General features: G+C 37.3%; 1 protein-coding gene across 1 annotated transcript; it reads right to left on the bottom strand.

Moving 5' to 3' along the window:
* Window positions 1–16: 16 nt before the first annotated feature.
* Window positions 17–25,314, bottom strand: SP3 (Sp3 transcription factor). Its single transcript, XM_009573002.1, has 5 exons — window positions 25,257–25,314; window positions 23,691–25,049; window positions 11,016–11,208; window positions 4,008–4,204; window positions 17–1,774 (listed from the first exon to the last, which is right to left on the bottom strand). Exons 1-5 carry the CDS (start codon window positions 25,312–25,314, stop codon window positions 1,458–1,460), a joined length of 2,124 nt encoding a protein of 707 aa, XP_009571297.1. The 3' UTR covers window positions 17–1,457.
* Between the last annotated feature and the right edge of the window lie 1,559 nt (window positions 25,315–26,873).

Genomic DNA, 26,873 nt, shown 5'->3' on the forward strand with positions numbered 1-26,873 from the left:
GTACAGTAAACTCAAGTCAAAAGAAAAAAAAAATAGTGTTTTATTAACTACCACACTGTTATAATACACTTTAAACGTACAATAAGGTAGCCTTTAAATTTGAGGTGGTTTTAAGAATAACAAATGAACAGATCTCCAAATGTTTGTAAATAGGTGAACTGCAGTAATTATTGGTGTACATTTTTTGAAAATGGTATAGCACTTACAGACTGGCTATATAACTTCATTTTGTACATTTTTCTATAATTGAAAATATAAACAGTAATTAAAAAATAAAAAGAAAATTCAGCATAATAAAAAACATATATGTTTATCAGTTAAATGTACTGGATACATACAAGGGAAGAAGCAAAAAAGGAAAGATGGCTGATATTTAAATGCAGATTGACTAACCAAAAACTAAACAACAAACAAATAAAAACCTCATAAAACCCCTAGTTCACTATGACTATATCCATATGTTTGGGAGTACTGTCAATATGGAAGTGATTTTTCTATTGTATTTGCATATGTTATATTTTACTGGTAATTTACATGATGGCTTTTAAGGCCCTGGCAGACAGATGTTTTTCAGAAAAAGATTTGATTAAAATCACTGCTGAGACGCAATACACCTTATTTTTGGTCCTCCAATGTTCAAAAGAAGGGATATACTTCACTATAACATTTGCCTTACCACCCAAATGCCTCAACCTATACATTTTTTTTTTTTTTAACATTTTAAGCTTTTTAAACATTGGTTATATTGCCCACCTTGGTTATTGAAAGAATATTAACAAGACATCATTTTGGCAAATTAGATCTTAAACATGGCTTTTCAATAGGATTTAAAAGGTGACTATCCCTAGAGTTCCATGTTAAAATGTAGTTTTCAAAATCTTACAAGAGTAATGCTTAAAATATTGTACATAGTTAACCTAATTAAAATAATTAGCTTCAAAATGACAAGTTGATGAGCTAAGTAAAGCCTACACTATGTAACATTTGCTTGGAAACTTGATTTGTCAGTTATGCATAATAAAAATTCCAGTCATCAAGAAAATTACAAAATTTCTTTTATCATAACATGATTTCTTTTCACCCATCAACTTCTTTTATCTTACAATAGATAAATACCAACATGTTCTCATTTTTTTACACTAAACCACACAGGATTGATGCATTTGGTTAGACTACCATTTCCATCGTTAAATTCTTTTTTTTTTTTTTAATATAACTTGGTAAAATTTCATCTCTTCTAGATTCCAAAAGTACCTACAAAACCCATGCAATTTTACCATTTTAATATACTATGGAATATCATACAAAGTAAGGCATTTCAGTGTCATGTATAACCAAGTTACTGTCAATCCAAAAATTTTTGCACATCAATAAAAAGATATCTAAGAACTTAGGAACAATATTCTTCTCACTACTGTATAAAAATAACCACAATTAATAGGTATCTTGTGTAATATTTACTCCATTGTCTCGTTTCCCGAAACTGTGACAAGCTGTAAAGGTATTTCAGTGTTGGTAAGAATATCCTGATTGCTGGTGCCAGATGTATTAACAGTTCCTATTCCTGAAACAGAACCTTGTTGAATATTTGCAAGGATAAGTGTTGTTCCTCCTGCAGTAATCAAAGTATCATCAGGTGTTGCTTCTACTGATGCCAGCACTGTACTGCTAGAGTGAATACCTTTTTTATTCTGATGTGTTTTAATGTGTTTGGCAAGGTGGTCACTTCTCATAAAGCGTTTTGAACATTCTGGACAGACAAATTTCTTCTCACCTGTCACAGAAGATAAGAAAAAAAAAAGCATTTTCAAGAACATTAAAAATAACACATGTACACCAAAAACTGAGATAAATGCCTTTAAGAGTCAGAATTCTAACAACATCTATACTGAAGGAAAAAGCGATCCAACATGATAAACTTGTGTTTTAAATTTCTAGACACCCATACAAATCCTGTAAAAGAATTGATTTATTTTTCTGTGTCTCACTGAGTTTGGGGAGATCTTTAAGGCAAGCTAAAGAATATTGCCATCTCATGTCCTCAGGCTGCTAAGTTTCACTGCAGTTATTACCAATAAATATCTTCTAAGAGGAGAACAAAACCTGCCGAATGATGGACAGGGAAGTCCATATGAGCTCCTGCAGAATCACACTTCAGACTGACAGGCAAGATCAGGTTTGAAGGCACCTCTGGAGGTCTTTAGTCTGATCTCTCTCTAAGCAGGGTCAGCTATGAGGTCAGACCTGGCTGCTCAGGAATTTATCCAGTTTGGTCTTGAAAACCTTTAAGGATGGAGACGGCAGAAACTCTGGGCATCCTGTTCCAGTGCCTGGCTGTCCTCACAATGAAAAAGTTTTTATTTATATCTGGTCTGAACTTCTCTTGTTTCAACTTATGTCTGTTGTCTCTCATCCTCCCACCAATGCACCACCATGAAAAGTCTGTCTTTGTCTTCTTAATGGTGGCCTTGCAGGCACTAGAAGGCTGCTATTAAGCTCCCCCCTGCCCTTACTCTTCTCTTTGTGCAGCTGAATAAGCCCAGTTCCTACAGCCTCTCCTCATAAGGCAAATACTCCATAAGGCAAATCTTGGTCGCCCTTTAGTGAACTCAATCCTGTTGATCAATGTCTGTCTTATATTGGGGGCTGAAAACTAGATGCAATATTCTAGATGCAGTCTAACCAGTGCTGAGAAGACGGGGATCATTGCTTCCCTAGAACTAGTGTCTTGGCTTCTGTTTATACAGCCCCAGCCATCTTTGCTGCTGGCTCTTGCTCATGTTCTTGTTGTCTGTCAAGACTCCCAGGTACTTTTCAGTAAAGCTGCTTCCTAACTAGTCAGTGCTTAGCCTGTGTTGCTGCAAGGGTTAATACCATCCCAGGTGCAGTATTTTGCGTTTATCCTTGTTGAATTTCATAAGGTTCCTGTCAGCCCATTGCTTCAGCCTGAGTCCCTCTGAATAGCAGCCCTGCCCTCAACTGCATTGACTGGTCACCCCAGTTTGGTGTCATCTGCAAACCTAAAAAACGTGCACTCTGTTGCCTCCTCCAGGTCAGTGATAAAGATGTTAAAACACATCAAAGGATAGATCCCTGCAGCTCTCTACTTTTTATTGGTATGCAGGTACACTAGGAGCCATTAACCATACCCTCTAAGCTGGATCATTCAACTGGTCTCTTTTTTTTAAACCCATCTGGCTGTCCATCCTGACAGACTGTAACACCCCAGCTTGGGTTCAAGCTTCCAACATGTCTAACAAAAGCACAACATTAGGTACAAACCAAAGACAGTTTTCTAAGCAATGTAGATGCTGATAAGCACATAAATAATTTATCGATTGTCATTGGGTTTTTCAAACAGTCTAATTTTAAAAGATAAGCATCCTGTAGAATGTAATTATGGGTTGAGTTTGTAGAAAAATAGGTAATACAGACAATAGATTTGAAACAAACTGTTCCTTGAGAAGGTGGAATATCTAGACTAACTTCTTTTCTTTGTATTAGACAAAAGGAGAAATGTGAACCTGGAGTCCTTAATGGGTGATCTAACCATGAAAATAGAAGATGTAGAATGATGCACCACCACATGCTCTTCCTTGATTTTGTGAATGACATCTAATCTCTTGGACATCTAGCCTTCTATTTTTATTTTTCTTTTTTAAAATGAGAGAAAATTATTGAAGTCTTAAGCTGGAACAACAGTTCTAATTTGGTTCAAACAAATGAAATGCATTGCTGAAGCTGAATCAAAATATTCTGATTAAGCTATATTAAGTATTAGCTCAAATGTCAGTTCTGAATCAAAAAAGGTAGCTGTTTTTTCTCCTCAGACCTACTAAAGAAACCAAAGTGTATACATAGCTCTAAGTATTAGCTGATTTTAGAAAAGTTACACTACATTAAAATCAATGCAATACAAAGATCTGTTCTCCTCTTAAAAGTTATTTATCCAAGCCCTCTCCATGACACGTCTCTAGTTAAGTGCACCAGAATCAAAGACTGAAAACCTGTGTGCGTTCTTCGATGTCGCTGAAGCTCATCGCTGCGAGTGAATCTTTTGCCACAGAACATCCAAGTACAAACAAATGGACGCTCTCCAGAATGCCAGCGGAGATGAGCTCTCAAATGTGAAGTTTTCCCATATACTTTGCCACACCCTGGTATGTGACAGATGTGTTGCTTCTTTTTTCCCAAGTTGGAGCCTCTGTTTTAAAAAAAAAAAAAAAAAAAAAAAAAAAGAGAAGTTATTCATTCTAATACATTCCTCCTAAATACTGGTCATACATATAAGTGGGGCTACATATACCAATAGATCTGCAAAAAAACCTGAGCAGCTTCCCATTTTTGTTTCAAATACAATCAGAATCCAGTACACACCATAAGAAGCTGGAACTGAATTCTATAATGCTACCTCGATTCTGCAACAAACTGTAAGTTCAACAGCATGTGAAATTTAAACGATAGAAGTGTAATCTTTAGCAAGCATACATGTATATAAAGTTGAAAATACAGTCATTACAGCAGTTTGTACTACTTTGATGCTGAAGTGCCGTATTTTAAATTTCAGTTTTTACCATACCAAAGACAGTTTTGGCAAAGAAAAACACAAATTACTGCAATTGCCCAAACGGAAACTGGAGATTTTGGCAACTGGGAAGAGAACAGATGGGACTTTTGGCATCTTGGGGAAACCTAAGAAGCAGTTTGGGGTTGGAAGACAGGCATACTAACCTGAGTATTTCCACTGAAAGGAGTGGCAGTGAAACAGCTGATCTCGCTGACATTTAAATTAATTCCTTGGTATTTCAGAAAAAAAAAAACCACCATCAAAATGAACACATAATTCACAGATAGTATAATCCAGACTACTGACCTTGATGCCTGTTTTAAGATGCTGCCTCACTGAAATGGTAGGTGATTGAGGGGAAGCACCTAACACAAAAGCCTAACTTTTTTCTTCCTTTTTTTTAAATAAAATCACCAGAGAGAGAAAAGCCTCTGAAGACCCAGAGAAAGAGATCAGTCTGGCCAGCACAGGGCATCATGATTGATTTTAGCCAATTTAAGTGTTTGCTGCTGCTCAAAGGGGCACTCCAGGGAATAGATCTGGCTGACAACACAGCAACATGAATGGTAAATGCTGGTACAAGGGAGGAGATTGGAAAATGCAGCCAAGCATCAGGCCACCTTATTCATCAGCAATGTTAACTTAGAACAGCTTAAGTGGATTCTTAATCACAGTCTTGGGCACTCCATCCTCCATGACTGATTATACAATTTTCAGTTGCATCCCTAGGGCAATTTTTTTCCTTAAATTGCGTGCTCAACTTCTGCTTAACCGTCCAGTGGCTGAAGGATTTGCCAAGCAACTATTAGACTGAGATTCTCGTCCCTGCATTCAGAACAATTCTGGTTTACATCTAATGAGGGTTCAGGGTAAAATGCATATACACTTTAAGGAGCCAGCACTTGGAACAAGGATTTCTGAACAGGCACAGAAATTAAATCACTCTAAAAACTCACAGCATCTAAAGGGAATTCCAACCTAAGCACATATGCACCTAAAACATTCCAGACAGTCCAGAAAAGTAAGGAGATAAAATCCAATTAAGTCCTAGAAAATGCTTCTAAGAAGTCTCAATATAGAGCGATATTCATAGTGCTTAATTAGTCATCTTGTCTCAGAAGAAAAAACTATCACTTTTACATACTAATTATTTGTCATGACAATGTAGGTTTTGACTTCAGAACAAATTCAATGGCAGTAGAAGTAGAGAGTCCAAAAGGCTTTTGACCCTGCTGTGGTAGCAGTAGACTCATGTGAGCCAATGGATATGGTGACAGAAGAGATTCTGCTTATTTATCTAATTTTTTTGGTTTTATTGCCACCCCTCAATCCTTAGCCTCACAGAAAGTTCACCTGCCTGTTTTATCCAGCTTGTTTATAAATTTCATGCAAAAAATTCCCTGGCAGTTGACCTAACATCTTAAGGTCTTCCATCGTTATTAGTCTTGGCAAGAATACTTTTGACTTAATTTTCCTTTTTCAAATGTCCCAAAAGAAGATCACTTCTTTCGACCAGGACAAACATTGCCTTTTTTACATCTCTTACCTCAGCTGAAACATCCATTTTTTGTAACCTTTGCTACATCTGAACTGTCAGGTTCACACTCTTCCATGGCCTTCCCTCAAGCCAAGATTAAAAAGCAAAATTAACTGTAATCTCAGGTGTTTGACTTTGTACTATGCCACCTACACAAAAGCTCAATATTCACAAGTTTTGAACATTCAGCCAATCTCAAAGGCATTTAACAAGATGTCTTTAGCTTGCCCCCTTTCTTTTCTACTTTCTCAACCTCTGCAGACAGCTAGGCCACCACACAAAACTCACTGAACCTGTAACAGTTCCAGTGGCATTCATCTATCAGGCCAAAACACCCAGCTCCCTGGACTCCAAGGAAGAAATTTTCTGTATTCCTCCTTTTGCCTTATTGCAACCAGTTCCACAGTCTTCAGGGTCTACATTCACCTTCATCTAATGATTCAGGTCCAGACAGCTCTTCTTCAGGTCCTCTTGTTTGGTGGCTCAAGGCATCCAGCAATTGTGGTGCAAGGCAAAGGAATACCCATGGCTCTTCTCCGTTATACTGTCTTGGTAACTGAAAGAGTTCTCCACAGGATCCTGCTATCCTGTGTCTTTAATTGCCTGTCCAACTCCATGTAACCCTAAGAAGTGCTCAGCCTGTGCTTATTATAACAAAATGTATTTGTGCATTTGAGAATATATTTCTGTATATAGAATATTTTTTTGTATTTGGTATTTCATCCTTACGCCTTCTCCAAGTACTATAGTCCTCCCCTCCACAACAATCAGTACAAATATTTTGTAACTTTGCATGATACAGTACATAAATGTGACACAAATGACAAGAAATCACACCAAAATTCCCTTAGAATAATTTTAAGATTCCTAAGTCAATCATTTGAAGTTGCTTAATTGCACCTTTAGTCTAGACTGAAGGAAACCAAGGTTCAACTCATAGTCAGCTTACTGTGTGTAGGTGGTGTAGCACACGTAATTCTAAGCACGTCACCTAACCAGTGACAGAATTCCTTAGCAGACTCCGAAGTTCAAAGTGAGGGGAAAGTTAGGGATTCACAGAATGAAATCCACAAGACTACTATGAATGAGCAACTAAATGTATTTATTCTACACAGCTTAATATAGGCATCTGCATGTTTGCTTCATGTGTGCTCTCAACTGACTGGATATGAACCAAATTCCATCTGGACGCTTTGCAGCTGTGACAGTCTGGCACTATGCCCTAACACGTCATGGTAAGAGGCCTTTCTTGCTGCACTGGCCAATAACCATCATCACTGCGCAAAAGGATATGACTCAGGCCTACTCCTCGACTGGAGTCTCCAAATCAACGAAAACTTTATTATTTTCATAGTACATTTTAGCTTTATAAAGATTGGAAACCATGTTTCTCAGTAACCATGCAGAATGCAACAGTTTCAGCAGAAGACACTTTCATCTGCTGAGAGACTGGACTTTCAGTCCAGCAGTACCTCCAGGAGGAACATCAAGTATTTCAAGGGTAAAACGTACACTTATTAGTTATTTTAAGAATGTGTATTTTAGAGTTACGTACCTGAAGTGGTACTCAGAAGCACTGTTCCTCTATAGATCCAGACAGTACAGTTACATCTCAACGCAATTCCAGTTGTAATTGAGGGGAGTTTGTGAAATCTCCAGATGTAACTGAGAGGACAGTGAACTTTCCACCTAACTTCAGACATCCTAACTAGAAGCCTAATACAGTCTGTTTGGGATCAGAGTCATCCTTTGAGGTACATCTCTCTCTCTCTCTCTCCACTTGCTTATCTCCCATTTACTATATAAGCTTGAGGCTATAGGGTTTCAATTTACACATCTAATACATCATCCTCTTTCTCTCCTACGTTCCTCCCTGCCAAGTAAGGAAAAGATAATAGTGGCTTCCTACTTCACAGGACTGGTACAAATAGAAATCCTTTGAAGATGGCAACGTAGTCTAATTCTGTATTGAGAGTCTAAAAAACCCAACAAAAACCAACAACAAAAACCAGAAAGAACCCCTCAACTCACCTTTGCATCCAGAAAACAGAAAAGACAAGATATGCCAAAACTAAGGCTACACAAAAGATGAAATTATGAAGAAGTCTACATATGTGAAGCCATGTACCACCTTTTCCTACCCCATTCAGTGCACAGGAGGGATAGTATTCATTGAGTGAAATGCTATTCAGCTTTTTCATACTGATTTAAAGTGCTTTTCTTGTCTTACTAGTTACATATTATTTAAGTACTATCTTAAATACAGAATTATTCATTTCCCCCAGCGTTTTTTTTTCTTCATCATGGGCACTCACAACACTCACAGTGTCTAAGCAATTCACAAACATTAATGAACTTATCATCTTGCAACACTCCTGTGTAGTGAACTTGAACTAGTACAATCATTTCATACATCCAAATATGAGGCAGAAAGAGATTAAGGCCAAAATTGTCAAACACCCACCAGCTTGAGGTGTCAAGTTCAATATAGCAGAAGCATATTTTCCTGGAGTACTGTAGATGTTCACAATTCAGCTCAACTGACATCTTTACAGGAATGAACTCAGTACTTCTGCAGTGGAAAAGGTGGGGTGGATAGACAAACACCTCCAAAACTTCAGAGCCCTGTTGCTGCAGTCCCATATCTCATTCCCTAAATGCCTTCCAATTTCTGCAATAAGTGAATCAGCCCTGATTCACTCCCTGTGCATCACCCAACCCATCCGCTGAATGGCACTGGGGTCATATCAATAAAATGGAATGCAGTCATGTAATTAGAAACCAAATGATAATGTATAAGCACAAGGGATTAAATTAAAGTTGCCCAGGATATCTTAACTTTGGCATTTGCCAACTTCCAAGTTTTCAATTTTGCAACCTTAACATAATTTTAAAAATTGTGAATGCTATCTGAAGAAGTTTATAAATGCAAATGTCCTGTTGTCTGAAACTCTGCGAGTCATCAGCAGAGTTGAAAGACAAATCAAAACTCAGCATTACAGCACTAGAGATAAACAACTGAAGCAGCTATGGAACATAATCAACATATATCAGAGGGAAAAGGAAAATATTCCTCCAAGTGGGCTTACTCCTTTTTGCTAGACTCGGAAGGAATTCTACATTCCGGTGGGAAATTTGCTCTTGCAACTGTAGGCACTTTCACTCTTTTTCTGTTTCCCCACCACTGCCTCCATCATTATCCTGTTTCTATTCCAGTCCTAATTCTTCTCACATCCTGACTTCCTGTCCTACTTTTCCTACTGACTTTGTACATTTGCTGTGTCCAGTCCTTCCTTTACAGTGGATTTCAATTCTCACCTACCCAAACTCTTTCCTACCTCTTATCTCAACTCCTTCCCAAATTCCCATATGTGAGTTTCAGTCAGGCTACACCCCTTTCCAGACTTCATCAAAACCATCTCTCAAAAAGATTCTCTCTTAAGCTTCGACTTTAAAATTCGGTGTTATAGCAACTCCGCTTAGGAGGAAGAGGATTTTAAAGTAAAGATGTCTCTAAATTAAAGCCACTGCAGTTTGGAATAGAGCACGAGGAAGACGCAACAGGTGAAATCTTTATGTTTCCTAAGAGTACGGACAGTGCAAATCACATTTTCAGAGTTTTTTCCCAGACTGAAGCAAATCTCAACCCAGGGTGTACTTTGGGCAGATCTTCATGGCAGAAGCAAGGTTCACCAAGAACTTAGAAATGTCTGTGCCAGGTTTCAGCGAACCACACATAGGAATTTAACAAGAGGAAGCTGATGGACAAAGATGCTATATAACCTTAACTGCAGATATTATCACTAGCTTCATTCGTGATGTAAATGTATGAAAGTGTTTTTGTCTTAAACACTTAATATTTACTTGGCATGGTTGCCTAGGATATTACCTCTCCATGCTTGCAAAGAAGGTATCTAGAACATACAGCAAAAAACCACAAGAGGCTTGACAATAGACATATTCAGTCAGTACTCTTAGAACTCTTAGAGCCACAGGTTCTTTAAAGAGAACTCAGTAATTTACACTATAGTTCTCACACAAATAAGACCTCCATTTTAGAGAAGAAACTATTATCAAAATGGACAAATTTTAGTGTACTGGAAAGAAGCCCCTGCACAATTATATCAAGCACAAACACACCTAAATATTTTCACTTGTAAAAGGCAGCCTATTATCCCCACTTCTTCTCTTCTATCCATAATCAAGATATCTAAAAGGGAGTGTTTTGGAATAGAATAAAATCTTTAAGATAACAAAAAGCTGAAGATTACTTTCAGGAGATGTAGAATAACAAAACATGGCTTCCTATGCAGCCCTGAAGTTTTATATGAATTGGAACTTGGTACCTCTTTGTTAGCCAAATCTCCACTAACTTTGACTGAAAACAATCAGTCAACTCAAAATTAGGTATTTAGAATTATTATACAAACCTTGTTTTTCTTAGGAAACCAATGAATAAGAAAACCAGGATAACTGTATTTTTATAACACTCTAAAGCAATCAAACTGTGGAAAAAAAATGCTCAATCAGTGAGGAAATGTGGGAACACAGGATTTAATCAAGTCCTTGACATATGATAGGAAGCCAATCACAGATGTGCATATTCCAAAATATTTCATTTTTGTATTATTTAGGGCAATGTTCTATCCCCCTCACTTGTACTAGGTGGCATCTAACTCCAGATTTTTCCAATTAATCTCAATGGAGTAACTCAGAGAGGATGGAATAATCTGCCCGTCCATCTGCAAACCCAGAAATAAAGGTGGCAGTCCTTTATTGCATGAGCTCTTTTGCATAAGCCTCTAGTTTTCTCTAACTGCAGAAAACTGCTATTAACTAAGGCTCCTTTTTCCCTCACTCATTATTTGTTTTCATCATTACATGCATTATATGACACTGAACGTTACATACCTTCCACCACCTTCTTTGCAGTTGGGACACGTGCAAGCTACTCGTCGCAGTCTTTTTCCCTCTTGATGTGGTTGGTCCCCTTCCTCATCTACCACCTGTACTCTCAAATGTGTTAGATCATTGGTATTCAGTGTAGAATCACCACTGAGCTGCCACTCTTCTGGATCAGGCTCCTCTTCTTTAATCCTAATATCTGAGGAAAAGAACAAACACAGATCCATAAGTAGCCCATTAAACAGAGAGAAGGAAACCATAATGATCAAATCTTTCTACTGTCGAGAGCAATATGTCAGTCAAAAGTCAACATCCTTTAGTGCATACTGACATTGCCTCTGTGCCCTTGTAACCTGTAATGTATTTAAAAAGTTTATCTTACTATACATTTCAAAGTTGAAGACAAGCTATAACGAAGTATTGAAGTTTAAGTTTGAATTGTTCTTGCTAGGGAATGCTGTCACCAGGAGGATTTTGCTTGCTTGAAACTTGGGAAAAACTGAAGAACAAGAGGTTGGACAGAGGTTGAAAAAAAATGTAAACGCATGTTTCAAACGATCCTGAGCAGCCATTTATGTTTCCAAAGGATTTCTCAATTAGCATGACATGTAGTAGAAACAGCCTTTCTCAGTGATCTTCAGAAGTTTTCAGTATGCACAGTGATATATGAAGTAGTATGAGAAATCAATTAAATAAAAGGTTTTGACCTAAGAAAGACCAAGATACCTAAGGAAAACAAAAAAAATTCATGCCTTTGTTCCATTTTCCCCTTTTCACCTCAAATTTATGCCTTTTCCACTATACATAGAGAAGAAAACATTTAGGGAAGAATGTTATTCAGCATTAGAGACAGGTAAGCAACACACGAACCACTTTAACGTTTTGATGAGCTAGTAGTCAAAATAGGTCTTTGCAGTTTCATGAATGTGAAAAAGTCTCTTAAGTTACCCTTATAGGATGGACATTTGCAAGTATGTGTACCCTCTCCCTACAGAGCATTCATTCAATCTAATCCAAGAACTAATTACAGCATCATAGTACACTGTGAAACAACTATTTTAACAAATTTACATTTTAATAGGAACATTTTTCCCCTCAGACACTATTCTGGATTCCCAATGAGCTGAAAGTCTGTAAGTCTGGATTTTAAAAAAAGACAGTTTCTGTATATCATTTTAGAAAGCTGAACTCCAGCCCCTTCTTTGGTTCATCAGAGTAGTTTACTGTTATTTTTTTCAGTGAAAATGATTAGCCACTAGCACAAGCTAATAAGCAAACCACCATTTTTTTTTTTTTTCCCTTTTGTTGAAGCTTCAAACTAAAAGCTGTGTGTCTTTCTGGATGTACTTAAGAGACTGCTTTCTCTGCAGAACAAACTCAGTTATCATGTAGATTTTTGTCCTTAACTCAAACCCCACTCAAACACTGAAACCTTAACTGAGCACTGTGGCCACTCTAAATTCTTTCTGGGAGTCAGTCCATCAGCCATCATCTGTATAATGAAGACAAAGCTGCACAGATTGCATGATAAAACATAAGAAAAACTGTGCTGGGTCAGATCATAAACAGCATCCTGTCCCAGTAGAGATCAGGGAAGAAATTAATGATAAAACATGTAAAGAGTAATAGTTACCTGGTCTACCTTCTGAATCATCTCCAGCATTCATCTGTTTAGAGACAAAGGATGTCTCTAACACACAAAAATTTGCTTGGTGCTAATAAAGTCTCAGTCCAGTCTTTCCCAACACCAGTTTGCCTTCCTTTTACATGCACATGTATAACCATTTGCATGACTGTGCTGTAAACTACATCATTAATGTAACTAAAGTTAAAATAATTCTCTAGGAAACCACTGCATGGGGAAGAGAATTCCACGTCAGAAACAGGGAAGTCTGGAATATTTATTAGGTTTGGCTGCAAAAGTCAATGCTAGAAATTAAGTTTGCATGAATATGACAGGCTCTGAGCTGTGGGAATCCAGGAGCTAGCACACTAACTTTTGCTGACTTTACGCATGTGGTAACATCCAGCAGAACTACTGTGGTAAGCTTGTCCAAAGTCACCTGCGCACTGAGCTTCACTGTTACCATAAGAAGTTCACAAATTCAGGCAGCAACATAACAAGTATCTTTCATGTGAAGACCCAGAAAACCTCTGTGGTGACTTCTAGTCTTCTGCATTAGCCACCAAACTATCTTTCCTACCAAGTTAAGTCATTTTCTGAGACTCACCCATGAAATCATTTTATTATCTGTAATAATTTGTATATACATGTTATAGATAAAATTCATTTTACATAAGCAAAGATTAAAACACTATACAACATACAAAGAGTTTATAGAATTGATTTTTCAAATTGGATACTATTAAGTATACTAAAACACTCACTTACAGCAACTTTAGAAAAAGGCAAAAGCCTGATTTACTCTTATGCAACAGGGCACATAGTAGGAATTTAAATACATCGAAGTGGCAAAGCTGCCAGCACAGGCCAATTCAAGCCTCCAAGCAGTTCTTCAGGACTGGATATGTTATGCACCATACCCAAAATACTTTTACCAATCAAATCTTCCACAAAACGTACATTGTATATTTCTGGTTTTATTTAAAATAAGAATTAAAGTAATGTTAATAAAATAAAACACAGTATTAGGAAACTAATTTCATTATGGTATTACTAACATTAGACACTGGCATATAGTGAGTTTGTAAAGTCAGTAGCTGAATCCAGTCAGCACTGCATACACATACTTCAAAAGAGATATCAACATGTCCTAGCAAAGATGAATGGATCAAATTAGGATATGGATCTGTGCTCCCAAGACCCAGCTCCACTACTGAAGTCAAACATTCCATATAACATATGATTTATTCTGTTATACTGACACCTCAAAGTCACACTCTAATAACAGAGATACACCTAACACTAGAAGCACATCCAGAATGTCTATTACTGCATGCCAGTATCCCAGGACTTTCTACCTTCAGCTCATGCAATGTTTGTTCCACTTCGCAAACTTTCATCATGAGTTCCTTCCACTTTTTTCATCAGTATCTCTCTATTCCCAGTCCCTCCCAACCACCACCATTATTGCAGCAGCGCAAAGGCTCATAATAGTTTTATATTTATTTATATTATATTTATATATAGGTGGAGGCATAAATGAGAAAATTGGCCGAAAAAAGAGGGACAGACAAAACACTCCTAAGAGTTGAGGATACTGGAGAAAATAACAATTTGCATAGACATAAAATAGTTTATAGTATTATTTTAAAAACTGCAAAACTGAAATGAAGTCAAAGTAATATGTTTGTAATTTTGTGCTGTGTTTCCTGGTTATCTTGGTAAGGCAGAAAGTATAGCTATTGCTTTAGGTATTCCTCAGAAGGACCACCTTCTACTCCAGGCACACAGAAAAGTACAATGTAAACTGGCAATTTACAGACAGGACAGGACAGGACTTTTTAATACTTAATTATGTAGATTATACTTTAAATAAAACAAAATTAAAAGACGTATCAAAAGATGAAGCATTTTTCTAGCCTCTCCAGGATGTAGTATAGCGGAGAGTGGATTGTATCAAATCCCAAAGTGAATCTGATTGCCTTAACAAGGTCCTTAGAACCAGTAAGTCCGTCGCCCTCCAAGTAGGTTTTACATTATTGCAAGAGATGAGGGAAAATTCCATCGCTATTTTGGGTGTGTGGGTGTGTGTATGTGTGTGCCACTGTAATCTAGACAACAGTAAGAAAATGAAGGAGTAGAAGGGGCAAACCATGGAGAAGAGCAAAAGATAAGAGTCTTCTCCAATGCAATGGAACTGGAGATTATGTAAATTCATATAGATAGCAACGACTCTGCATTTCTCCCTTGGTGTTCCTCTGGACGTGCTCTGTTCTAATTCAGTCTCAACTGATATAATACTAGGTTTTACACCAACTCTGCAAAAAATTGGGCCTAAAAAAATTTACATAATCCCTAAAGTCATGACACGTTGATGGTAAATTTGAGGCAACTTTTGTTTTCCACCAATTAAACACAGGCTATATGAAGGCTACATTTTCTTTACTACTGTTTTATTTCCATGCTTTCAAATTTCTATATGCGCTTACTTCTTAATTAAGTTCAAGACCTAGTGCTAAGTAAGTATGAAGGGGAAATTCAAACAAAGATACTGTTTCAAACTGCCTACGGTTCTGTTCAAGTTCTTCTTGGATTCTAGTGAGCTAGATTTGTTTTAGGTTTTGCTTTCCTCTAAAGGATGGAAATTGGGATCTTGGTGTACAATTTTGTTCCAAAGGTAGTATTTCATAGTCACAGAAAGCCCAGAGCTGGCTACAATATGGAGCAAGTTTAAGTATATTTGGCAAATAAAAACAATAACTAAGAGATTTGTTTAAAGCACTTCAGAGAAGAATAACTAAACTGATAGGATGAAACTATGCAGATGTAAATCCAGCTTAAACTGTTCTTGAGTGCATTTCAACTATAATCTAGTGTGGAGAGAATTACTGCTGCCCACTGATGCAGTCAGGTCATTTACCTACTTCAGCATGTATCAGATGAATGCATCAGTTAAGCTTCATGTTCTATCTTGGTCTGTTTCAACGAGGACTTTAAGAAAATGCTGTTTTCTTCATCTATGAGAAAAGTTAGTAGTTTACCCAACAGCCATAGAAACAGGGATAAACTGAGAAGGGAGGAGAATACAGGGCAAAAACACTTCGTTTGAGGACTATGCCACCACTTTAATTTTTTGATATATCTGCCTCTGCAAAATGTCACATAAAGGCACTCTCAGCATTACCTGTAACTGTCTCCAAACTGTGGGCTTCTAGTTTAGCTGCTTTTCCTAGATACTGAAAGCTACGCTGCCTTTTTACTCAGCTAAGCTTTACATGTTCCTGATCTCAACAGCAGAAATATGGTCTTTCAACTGAAAACAGATTTGCAGCAGCACCGCACATACCTTCACACCAATTTCCTCACAGCGTCACAAATTGACTGTGTGCAGTTTCAACATCTTGTAATCAGTCATGCCTATTCATTTTTATTTCCAAATAGATGCTTCCCTTCCCAGCCCTCCCAAGAAAACAGATGTGAATTCCCATGTCCTTTCCATCTTCTCTTTTAATTTTGTTTTCAGTTTTCTCTATAGTGCAACCCACATGCCCTCAGTATCTTGATTCATCTTGCCTTAATCTCTGGATATGAGGAAGCTTTAGTAAAGATGTTCAAATTTCTTAGACACTGTCCTTGCCTATTCCCATTTAAACTAAACTTCCCAAACTGAACTACCTAAATTAAACTTCCCTACTAGTTGGCCAGCTGTGCAAGTCTTTCAGACAGGAAACTCAACAAGGTTAATGATTTCTACTCTGATTTGCCCCCCAAAATTTAAGTGTGAATTTAGGCATTTTTATTATGTAATAAATTGCAAGAGAAGATACACTACAGAATGTCACCTTGAAAGACGTGTGAACCTCAACTCAGAAGAAAGATTGTCATCTAGTTTCAATAGCTCTGAATCAGAGTTTAAGTTTCTGAGGAAAACAACTGTTGTGTACAAGTCTAAGAGCAGGACCTCACAGTACTGAATATTTATCAGCAAAATGATTAAAAATAGAGTTACAGATTTTTTTTCTTGCAAGAAATACCACATACTGAATTTCCAAGTGATCCTATGCATTATTCTAAGCCGATTATTTAAAAATTTGAATCACTAAAGTGCTTAAGCCAGTGCTACCACAACACATATTATGCATCAAAGAACAGTTACTTACCCTACAGTAACTGCAGTTCTTTGAGATGTGTTGTCTACAGATTCTCAGGATTTTTGATTCTTATGGACAGTAATACCTGCTGCAGCATGCCCTTATTTTTTCCTTTTTTCCCATAGTTGAAAATATAAGAGGGAATAACTAGAAAGGGGGAAGAAGAGTTGATCATGCTTGATATAGAAGAAGCCAAGAACTGCAGAAATAGGTAAGGAAAACAGGAGGACACAGAGAATTCTGTGATCAGCAGGGTTAAGTACTCCTACATAAAAGAGTATTTGACTGCTGCTAGGGTCAAACAACAGAACTGTCAGCAGTAATTCAGAACTGTTCAATAAGTATTTCTGGTTTGTATTTAGGTAAAAGCCAAGTAATGGTCCTATCACTAGATGAGAATGAAAAGAGGTAAAAACAGCTACTAAAATAAACACTTAATAAATCAACAGATTAGGATAATTTTCATTCAGTAATTTTAAGAGAAGGCTGAAGAGCTCTCTGCAGTTTTAATGCTGCAAGCATTTGACCATGTGAATGCTCCAGTGGGTTAGAAAAAAGCTAGCACTGTGATAATACTGAAAAAGGGTAAACAAAGACTTAAAGAAAATGCAACTCAAAATGGGATTATGGGAACAATTAGATTCAAAAGTAATTTTTTTTTTAAATCAATGATGACACCATTGCTGATATAATATACTTGAGAGTTCTGCACAGCAAGTGACCTACTAGGATACGTGTAAAAAAGTTTGATTAAGAAAAATGGAGTACAAAACATACGTGGAATACATGGATTAAAAACTGGCATGAAGGTTAAATGCAGATTGAGAACTATCATTTCTGTATGATAAATAATGAGGACATGTCACTGACAATGTGTATTTTTTCCCCTTTTGTCCTTAAAAATCACTACCTTTTGAAAAAACGTGTCTTTTACAAGCAGTGAAAGACAACCCATCTACAACCTAGCCTTATCTTCAAGAGGGCAATCACAACTAGGACCCTGGTGAGCATTCCTGGCATTATGAAAAGGCTGCTGTTGTTCTTGGTAGAAACGTCAGATACTTTTTATGAGCCAGATGCACTGACAAGTTAGCTTGAGAGATCAGAACCAAAGTATGTGATCCTGCCAAGAGGTTCAAAAGGCAAGATAAACTGCACAGAACCTGAAACAATGGACCTAAAGTGCTGAGACTGCAAAAAGATAGAAGACAAGTTTCCAGACTTCTTTTTAAGTTGAAGCAGTACTGGAAAGGAAATCCCTTGCCTCTTTCACTTCATGGATATTTGCCATACATCCCCACAGATGTAAGAGAGTTTTCCTTTTGCTTCAGGAGTATCTTGTAAAAAGAGTATTTGAAAAATGAAAAAGGAATGAGTACCTGAAACTGGGTAATATATTCTTCTGTGAACATCCTGAGGATATCTGAGCCTAGGATAACTCAGGCTAACCTCCTTAACCTTGAGAATCTAAGTTGCATTACCAGAGACTCAGCATACATGACAGAATATTCACTTCAGAGTAACATACATACAACAAAATTTCACCTCACCACCATGGGCTGTAAGAAAATGAATTAGATTCTGAGCTGTTTTGGAACACAGAGCAGAAAAGCACATGAAGTACAGACAAGAGGAAGGATGCAATAATTCAATCTTTTCAAGAATTTGAAGAAAAAATGCAATTCTATTCCACTGCAGTAGATACCGAATTAAAAAAATAATCAGATTAAGTAAAGTTATGCAAACTTTCTTACACTTGAAGTGAGATAATTTACTATATGCTATTATAAGCAAGATTGTGAAACACATACAAGCATGATCATCTAATTCTTCCACAATTTATTAATTTCCTTTGAAAATGATGAGAAAATAAGGAATGCAATTTAAGCATGATGAAAGCAAACTATTTACACAAGATTGGTACGTAAATAGCTCTAATTCCTGCATAACTTAAATTTGTCAAGTATCCAATTTAATTTTCATATCAAAAATAAAAAGAGGGGGAATTGTTTTTAACTATTTTGATTTTACAACATGCAAACTAAATGCCTCAAATGTAAATGGGATAGCCCAAAACAGATGTTGTTAGATGAAAATACTTAACATCATTGTTTCAGTTTACTTCATGCATTTAATAAGATTTTTTTTAATAATCAGATTCAATTTCATAATAACACCATGCCCTTCTCTCAAAAGCTTGGTATAAAGAATGCCTTAGAAGGAAAAACTGCATAACTGAAAGTAAAATTAATAAGGTTAAAAACCGGAACTTAAAAAGAAAGAGAAAAAACTTTCAGTGTAATACTGAAAACCAGCCAAAACTTTTAATAAAGTTCTAGATGCCAAAAGAAAGCTATGGTTTAAGTAGCATTCTGCAGTACTTCACCAGAAGCATTAAAACATTGAAACAACCATCCCTGCAAGTAAAACTGTAAATACTTCATTTTTACTTTTGTTTGGGGATTTAGACGGTTTTACATAACAGATGTTAGACCAAAGCCTCACAAGATACCAGCAGATGAAAGGTAAGTTGTCACTTGGGCAACTGTTTACCTTGAAAATTGTCACCCGATTTTTTGGCCAAGTTTAGAATAGCTAAATTACTTCAGCATGATAAAGACTTCAGGTTACAGCAGACCCCACCACAAATAGCCAACCACTCCCACTCTCTATCAACTGATGTAAGTTGATCAACAGGCACGACTGTAAGCTTCAATGGCAGCAGGCAGATGAGACCGTTAAGCAGCTGTGTATACTCCTGCAGAGGAGGAGCTGGGAAGAAAGACGTAGAAATGAAGACCTCAGTTTTGCAGTGGCACTTTGTGTCAACTCTTGAAAGGAATCCCTTTGACTTTATTCCAACTGTAGACCAACCTGGAAAACTGTTTGTATTTTTTTTATTTTTAAATAAATGAATCTTCCAGCTGCGTGTGTCTGGGTTGATAAGCAGCAAAATCCCTTCTCTAGCCAATGCTACTTTCTTTCAGGTCACTTCCTAGTTTCTTCAGATGCTACTGGAATAGTCAAAAGAAGTATTAAAAAAAAATGCATCCAGCATCTTATAAAATCAACCTAGATAAGATCTGGTAAAATTGCCTTTTTTCAGGAAATAACCAATCCAAAGCTGTGATTCAGTACATTAAGAAATCCGCTGAGACACTATTACAATTAGATTTTGATTAATACTGTTAAGTCTCCTTTGTCTGGACAATGGCTTTAGGGAAAAAAAAAAAAAATCCAGTAACTTCAAAATTTTTTCAAATTGACAAAACTTACAGGATCAGAAACACGAAAACCAAGTTGGTACATTTCAGTACCCTGTATTTTTCCAAAAGGAATGCTACTTTATATGAAATGTTTGAAGAAGAAATCTATAAACATGCTAATAAAAATAAATACCTTTCTTGAACATGTAAGTTGCTAAAGAGTAATGTGAACTGTGCTCGTACTGGCTCTTTTTGTTACACACAATGCAGTATTTTATTACAAACTGCCAACAAAAGGAGTAGACTACTAGAGAGCTTTCTCAGGTTTAACTTCCTCTCGAGACCAGAAGACTGAAGCAGAACACAGCTGAGAAAGATATCTCTTTGCCAGTGTTTAACACGTAGATACTATTTGATATAGCTTTTTGTTTTGAAAAGCAATGCTGAAGAAAGTTTCAGCTATGACCAACCAATACCCTTCCCTTCTTCACCGCAAGACCACACTAAGCACAATGAGGAGGAATATGAGCTCTGATAAACATTCTAAGATAAAACAAGCTCAGCCAAGAGTTTTCAGAACAAATTCAGTGCAATGGAAGTCTCTGCATATGTATGCCTGGTAAAGAGGACATTTTGGTAGAAGCATAATTACTGGATGTTTTTTTAAAGAAAACTGTATATTTACTGGACGAAGCTGTTAGCTTTGTGTTACGGTTGTGATGACTTTCCATTATGTAAACAAAATGTAGGACCTAGGTAAAGACATTTTTTCCTCTCACACACTCCTGAGAACAGTAAAGATGTCCTCTGCTGCTTACCTGGGAAGCGAGGCTTGGAAGAACACCTCTCACACAATGGGCTGTAGCTACCAAAATCTAAAACCTAACCCACAGTTTTCACAGCTACACCACTAACAGAGCAATCTACGTTATCTGGACTTCAGATAATTACCAACCATCTCTGAGCCAAGACTAGGAATATGTTCTTTTTATTTTTGCCTCAGGTAGAAAAGTTTTGCTAAATGAAAACAGAAAATACAGACCGACGGTATTTGTTATGGAAGGAAGTGGATTATCCGGGCTGGGGGGAGAAAATATAGGGAAACCCTTCTTACCTTGCTTCAAAGCTTGTTGGTACTTTGCAGAAAAGAGGAATCAAGTGGCCTCTTACCTTTTGGCTTTAACTTCCCTCATCCTGCTGTCCCTTCCACATACCTTCCTCTTTCTTTTAGTTTAAAACTAAACTGTTTTTCCTCATTTGCAGATCAGAAAAGCAGTATCTTTTTGACTAAAAAAATTTTTTTATAATTTCACTATCTGCTTTTAATTGCATATTTACACTTCAACCTGAAGAAAGGGTGCCATACCATATTGTAAGGGGTTATAAATAAGAAGGGGAGGAACATCACTGAAAAGGATTATCTCAGACAACTTCGATATAGACAAAATACCAGATGCATATGGAAAAGACACTGAAGGTCAATCAAGACAATTCAGTCTGATTCTGTTAGTTAGAAGCAGTTTCACATTGATCGTTACTTTGGAAAAGTGAGTTTCTTGTAACATAAAGGAGGGATCAATTAAATTCTCCCCAAATTTAAGGGATGGCAGTTTTAATACCTTCCAGTCCATTTACTATTCCTGGACAAGTAGGAAAAATGTCACTATAAATCTCCACCCTATCTTTAATATAACCAGGTGTTTATAGCTATTCACTTCAGGCAATAGTTTCTGCTATTCATCTACTGCTTCTGCCTATTTAATCACATTTCATATCTCCCATTTACTCTCTTCCCTTCCCATGTGAAATTCCTCACAGGAAAATACAGTTAAGGAATGCTTGATGGAACTCCCTTGCATTTTATTATGAACCACCATTAAAACACTCTCAAGGACCATCAATAGACAAACTAATACACACAGCAGGCTCAACTTCTTTTTCATGTGTCTTTCCTTTTGGTTCCTCTCTCCTTTTCCTTTCTATCTTTCTTCTCAAGTTTCTGCTATGTTACTCCACAAGCAATAACATTAGCTACATGATCCTATACAAATACAAATCTCAGAAATAAAGAAGTTCTCATCCTCGTATTTCATATTAGCCACAGGGCCCTTTTTCCAAGAGTTAGATTCTGACATCTGAGTTTAGCTGTATTATCATGCACTATACATGCTTTTTGTTACTGATGTCTATGCCCTATGTCCTTATAGGTAACAAGGTGTGATGGAGACAAACCAAGACTTTCTGTGGTCACTGGAAATAGAAAATTTAAGAATCAAGATTACCCAGCAGAGCAAATGCTGTGAGCAGCACACTCATCTGTTTGGTGCTGTTGCCTACAAGCTGATGAAGAGCAGGCTTATCTAGGTCTGGGTAACTTTGCCTTGATAAGTCCATAATATAGAAGTCACTTCCAAAACAAAATGAAATAAGAAACCATCCCAGCTTATTATTTTAAATTCAAATTTTAGATTCTAAAGAGAAAGCAAGCTTCCTGACATAGAATATACCAGTATCAATAACTATATAAGTATTATAATCAGTAGGCTTTGAAACAAACCCACTTCAGCAGCTCCTCTAGGCATTTTTCACTTAACATTGCATTCTTCTCACATGCTTAAATAGGCATACAATACAAAACATTTATGTTTTACTTAAACATTTATGCTTCAGTATCTTGATGAACTAGAGCCTTGGATTACATGATTATAGTAAAACAGCAATTCCCAAACTACTTAGTGCAACAAGTTCCCTCCCAAATTACCTCTACTGCTCACTCTGCCCCTCATATCTAGCCTGGGCACAACCCTGCAATAATGAGATTAAATGGCTTCTGGTACAGCAAAATGTCTTGAACCTCAGTGATCTCTTATTCTTTCTTTTAGGTAGCTACGCCCTGAAATTTGGAATGTACTGTATCAAATTTACCAACAATAAACAGGCATGTTTATTTTTTCTCACATTAAGAAACACCTATTTTAAGAAAATAGCCTTTCTTCTCTGCTTACAGAGATAAAACACACTGTGAAGTTTATCATTAACAATTGTACATTCTGAAACATAATGCAAATAAGTAGTACTGGAAATTCACATATGTTCTTAAGCACAGCCTCCATTTTGATATTTACATGCTTGTTTCACTTCTGCTTACATGAGTTTTGTACATCATAGTTACACTGACATTAAATCAGTAGGAAACAAATTTAACAAAACAGCGGATGAATAATAGCACCTCAGGGGGTCTGAAAATTTTCAGGGGAAAAAAATTGTATCAACAGAAATATTTGGATTTTCCATGAAAATGTCATCTATTCAGCACTGGGAAGAATGGGGTATGCTAATGACACTGCTGCCTCAGAAGAGTGGTAAGTTGATAGTCAGATTTCCCTCTTCTCAATTTAGCATGCAGATCTTCTGCATACTTAGAAGCACCGATTAACATTGTATTAGAAGTGCTGTTAATTAATATGAGCAGTTGAGAGTTACAGGAGCTTATACTAAAAGAAGTGAGGTGAGACTATGTTCTACCATTACAGCAGTTTCTAATGGAACAGTAGTTTCAAATAAAATGTATCATCACTGTTTAACCCACTGTATTTTGTAGGGTTCCGCAGCAAGACAATAATGTTACAATTATCACCATTTAAACCAACCACATGCAATAATAAAAAAGAGTTTTCTGCAAAAAGAGTAAAATAAATACCTGCAGGACTGCCAGCATTTTCTCCTTGATGCAGCTGAATACCAGCAGAATCTATAGAGTTTACTGTAACTGTCTGTAGATTTGGCAATTGAGCAGTGCTTAGACTAACTGGAGTTGATGTCAACGCCCCACCTGCTGCAACTTGACCAAGAGTGAGAGTCTGCACAGGGGTTAGAGTTATTTGTTGACCAGGTGCATTCTGAATTTGCAAGTTCTGCAAGTTCTGAACTCCTTGCACTTGAAATGTCTGCCAGGTTATCTGCCCAGAAGGGGTCACCGTTTGTGCCTGAATTAAAAAAGTTCCAGGATTCAGCTGCAGTTGAAGATTTTGAAGAGCCTGTTGAGATATACTTTGACTTGCTTGCACACCGTGGATTGTCTGTTGCGCAATACCTTGTACAATCTGGGCTTGACTGGTTGGCTGCTGAGACTCTTGAAGCTGTATGTGTTGTACAATTGGCTGTGCTGTGGAGACCTGAATATTCTGAGCCTGCGTGTCATCGGAGACTGATGTCTGGATGTAATTTCCCTGAAGATCAGAACTATGAACTTGACCACTAGTTGTGGTCAAGTTGTTTGCATTTTGTTCCAATATACTTGAACTGTCTATGGTAACGGGCAATTGTGATGAAGATGATGTTGGCACAAATAAGTCATTATCAGTGGCGGTTTCTGTAATTTCAGGAGAAACTTGCTCACCAGTCCTTTCAGAAGTATCTGAACTATCCATGGCCTGTCCAGTATTTATCAAGTGCCCATCTGCATTAATGCCTGCTGTCATGGTTTGAGAACCACTGCCAAGTCCCAGAGAATCTAGATCAACACTATTGATGGGTACAAAAGTAATATTTCCTGGCAGTCCAAGAGGGACGTTAGCAACTACTTGGGCTTGGCCAGGGAAAGACGAACCACCAATTGCAACTCCCTGAACCTGGACTTGACCAGACTGTGATAAGATATTCTGAATATTAGCTGAAGGTGTTCCAGAGGCAATGATGGTTTGATTAGAGCCAGGAATGATCTGAATTTGACCAGTTTCTTGATTTATACTGCTATTATCAGAAGAGGCTGCAAAGCCAAGTTGAACCTGCTGACCATCCGCTGTCTGGATCTGGGGTATTACTTGGTATTGTACGTTAGACACTGTACCATTCGACGAATCTGATCCTGGTGCAACAGAAAAGATTTGTTGATTTTGCAAACTCTGAATAGGAAGGACATACTGCCCACTTGAAGTTACTGTGGCAGCACCTGGAATCTGTACTATATTACCAGCTTCATCCTTTATAGTGGCAGGAGCTGCAGACAAGACCTCCCATCTATTTGGAGTTCCTGTTAATTGCACAGAAGCCAAATCCCCTGTCTGAATAAAAAGAAAAAAGAAAAGACAAAATTAAAACAAGAGACGTACAGACTGTATGCTAGAACAGTCATGCAATTCAACACTAGAGATTGATACACTACTTGAAAACATGCAATACAGCCCATATGAACAACAGCAACTGGATTAGAACTATGAAATACAGGTTTTTTAAGTGAGCTAATGCCTAAGTCAGGGTAACCAACCTGTAGGTCGTGAGCTGCATGTTGCTCGCGAGCAGGTCAAATGCAGCTCCTGTGCCATGGCTACGTCAGGTGACCAGCAGCAGGGTTATTCTGGTGTGGGGGCTGCTGGGTAATCCAAATCCCTGGCTGTGGGAAGAAGGGAGCTGGCAGGGGCTGCTGGAGCTGTCATCACCAGGTTACCCTGGAACTCAGCTACGCTCTTTACCTAGCCCGGCACCTACCACACAGAAGTGGAGGAATCGCTGTGAAGCCAGTGTCATCTGTCTCTCCTGGAGCTCCCCTGCCTTTTGACTCTGTGTTATATATGGTCCAGATGTGCATGCTGTGACCCTCAGCAGTATGGAGAGTGTTAGGAGGTGACTTAGTCACACGGTTGGAAAGATTGGATAGTAAGTTACGCGTAATACAAAGTCCTAGTATTTGTAAGCTTGTATGAGTTACTGTTTCACTAGGGAAGAAGGCCTCTAAACTAAGGACTTTTACACTGAAATCACAGTTGGATTAGTCATATGTATCCGTTGGGGGGGGGGGGGGTAATCTATCTTCATTAAGTTGGAACAATAGAAAAGGCCAATGTTTCAGAACAGACCCCCGGATGCTTAAAGATTAAAGAACCTAAGGACTGATATAGTATGCTTTTGTTTCTTATTCAGTAAAGAAAAGGTAAATTGCACTTACCTTTCTTTACCAAAGCAAGCGTTTTCAGAATAGAGTATTAAGAATTAGATTTAACATCCTGCAATGCTTAGCACAGATTTGTGTAGTCAACCAACTTGGTATTGTAAATAACCATCAATCTAAAATAGATGTAGTTAAGTTTCTACTTATCTGTTTTATGGCACTACAGTAAACCAATGGAATAACTTAATATTTAGCAACAAGTAACTAACTTGTCTTACAACTCATTGAGCTCTGTGAAACAAATTTTGTCTCTTTGGCAGAGTCCACAGGACATAGAAAGAAAAGCTGTAGTTGTCCTTCTGCACTGATCCTGTGATCACTCCTGGTAGGGAAGTTACCGGAGCATATCGCAGCTTCCTTCTGATGCTGCACTCTGACTTCCTTTAGAATAAAACCTGGATATGCAAAATACAGCACACAGCTTACTCTTCTCTAACATGGCATTAGCCAGCTGAATGAATCCTGTGGCATGCATCTGAGCAAATTCAGTCCACAGTGTAGGCTGGGACTTTGCTAGTTTCATTTTCTTATCCTATTCTGAGCTGCGACACTAAAATGTTTACATGTACAAGAAAAATACTCTATTTAAGTCTGAGTACTTATTAAAAAAATAGTTCTACTGTGCTTGGCAAGCTTCATTTCCAATAAGGAAACACACATCTTGGTTCTAAATTCCTCTCAAGAGCTGTACAAATAATAATTGCAAATAAAAAAAGAATGCTAGCCTTCTTTTGCCCTCAAAGATACATATAACCTTTCAGGTAGTTTATTAGTAAATAGATACAGCATCACCAGAACAAAACTAATTTTATGGCCTTAATGCTTGAAGGACCAGAGAGAGAAAAAGGAGTAATGGTAATTCCATTTCATTATTTTCTATTCCTCTTATACTGATTAGCCTTTCATTTAAAAAACATATTTAAATCCTTTAGTCTT

The sequence above is a fragment of the Fulmarus glacialis genome, unplaced genomic scaffold, assembly GCF_000690835.1.
Source record: "Fulmarus glacialis isolate BGI_N327 unplaced genomic scaffold, ASM69083v1 scaffold19312, whole genome shotgun sequence".
NCBI lineage: Eukaryota > Metazoa > Chordata > Aves > Procellariiformes > Procellariidae > Fulmarus > Fulmarus glacialis.

What these genes read in the sequence shown, in the direction of transcription:
- SP3 (XM_009573002.1), bottom strand. Translation starts at nt 25,314, where the DNA reads ATGGCACAGGAGCTGCATTTGACCTGCTCGCGAGCAACATGCAGCTCA. An exon ending in ATGCAGCTCACGACCTACAG is followed by an intron (nt 25,050 to 25,256) that starts GTTGGTTACCCT and finishes TTATTCAGACAG; the next exon opens with GGGATTTGGCTTCTGTGCAA. An exon ending in TGCAAAGAAGGTGGTGGAAG is followed by an intron (nt 4,205 to 11,015) that starts GTATGTAACGTT and finishes TTTTTAAAACAG; the next exon opens with AGGCTCCAACTTGGGAAAAA.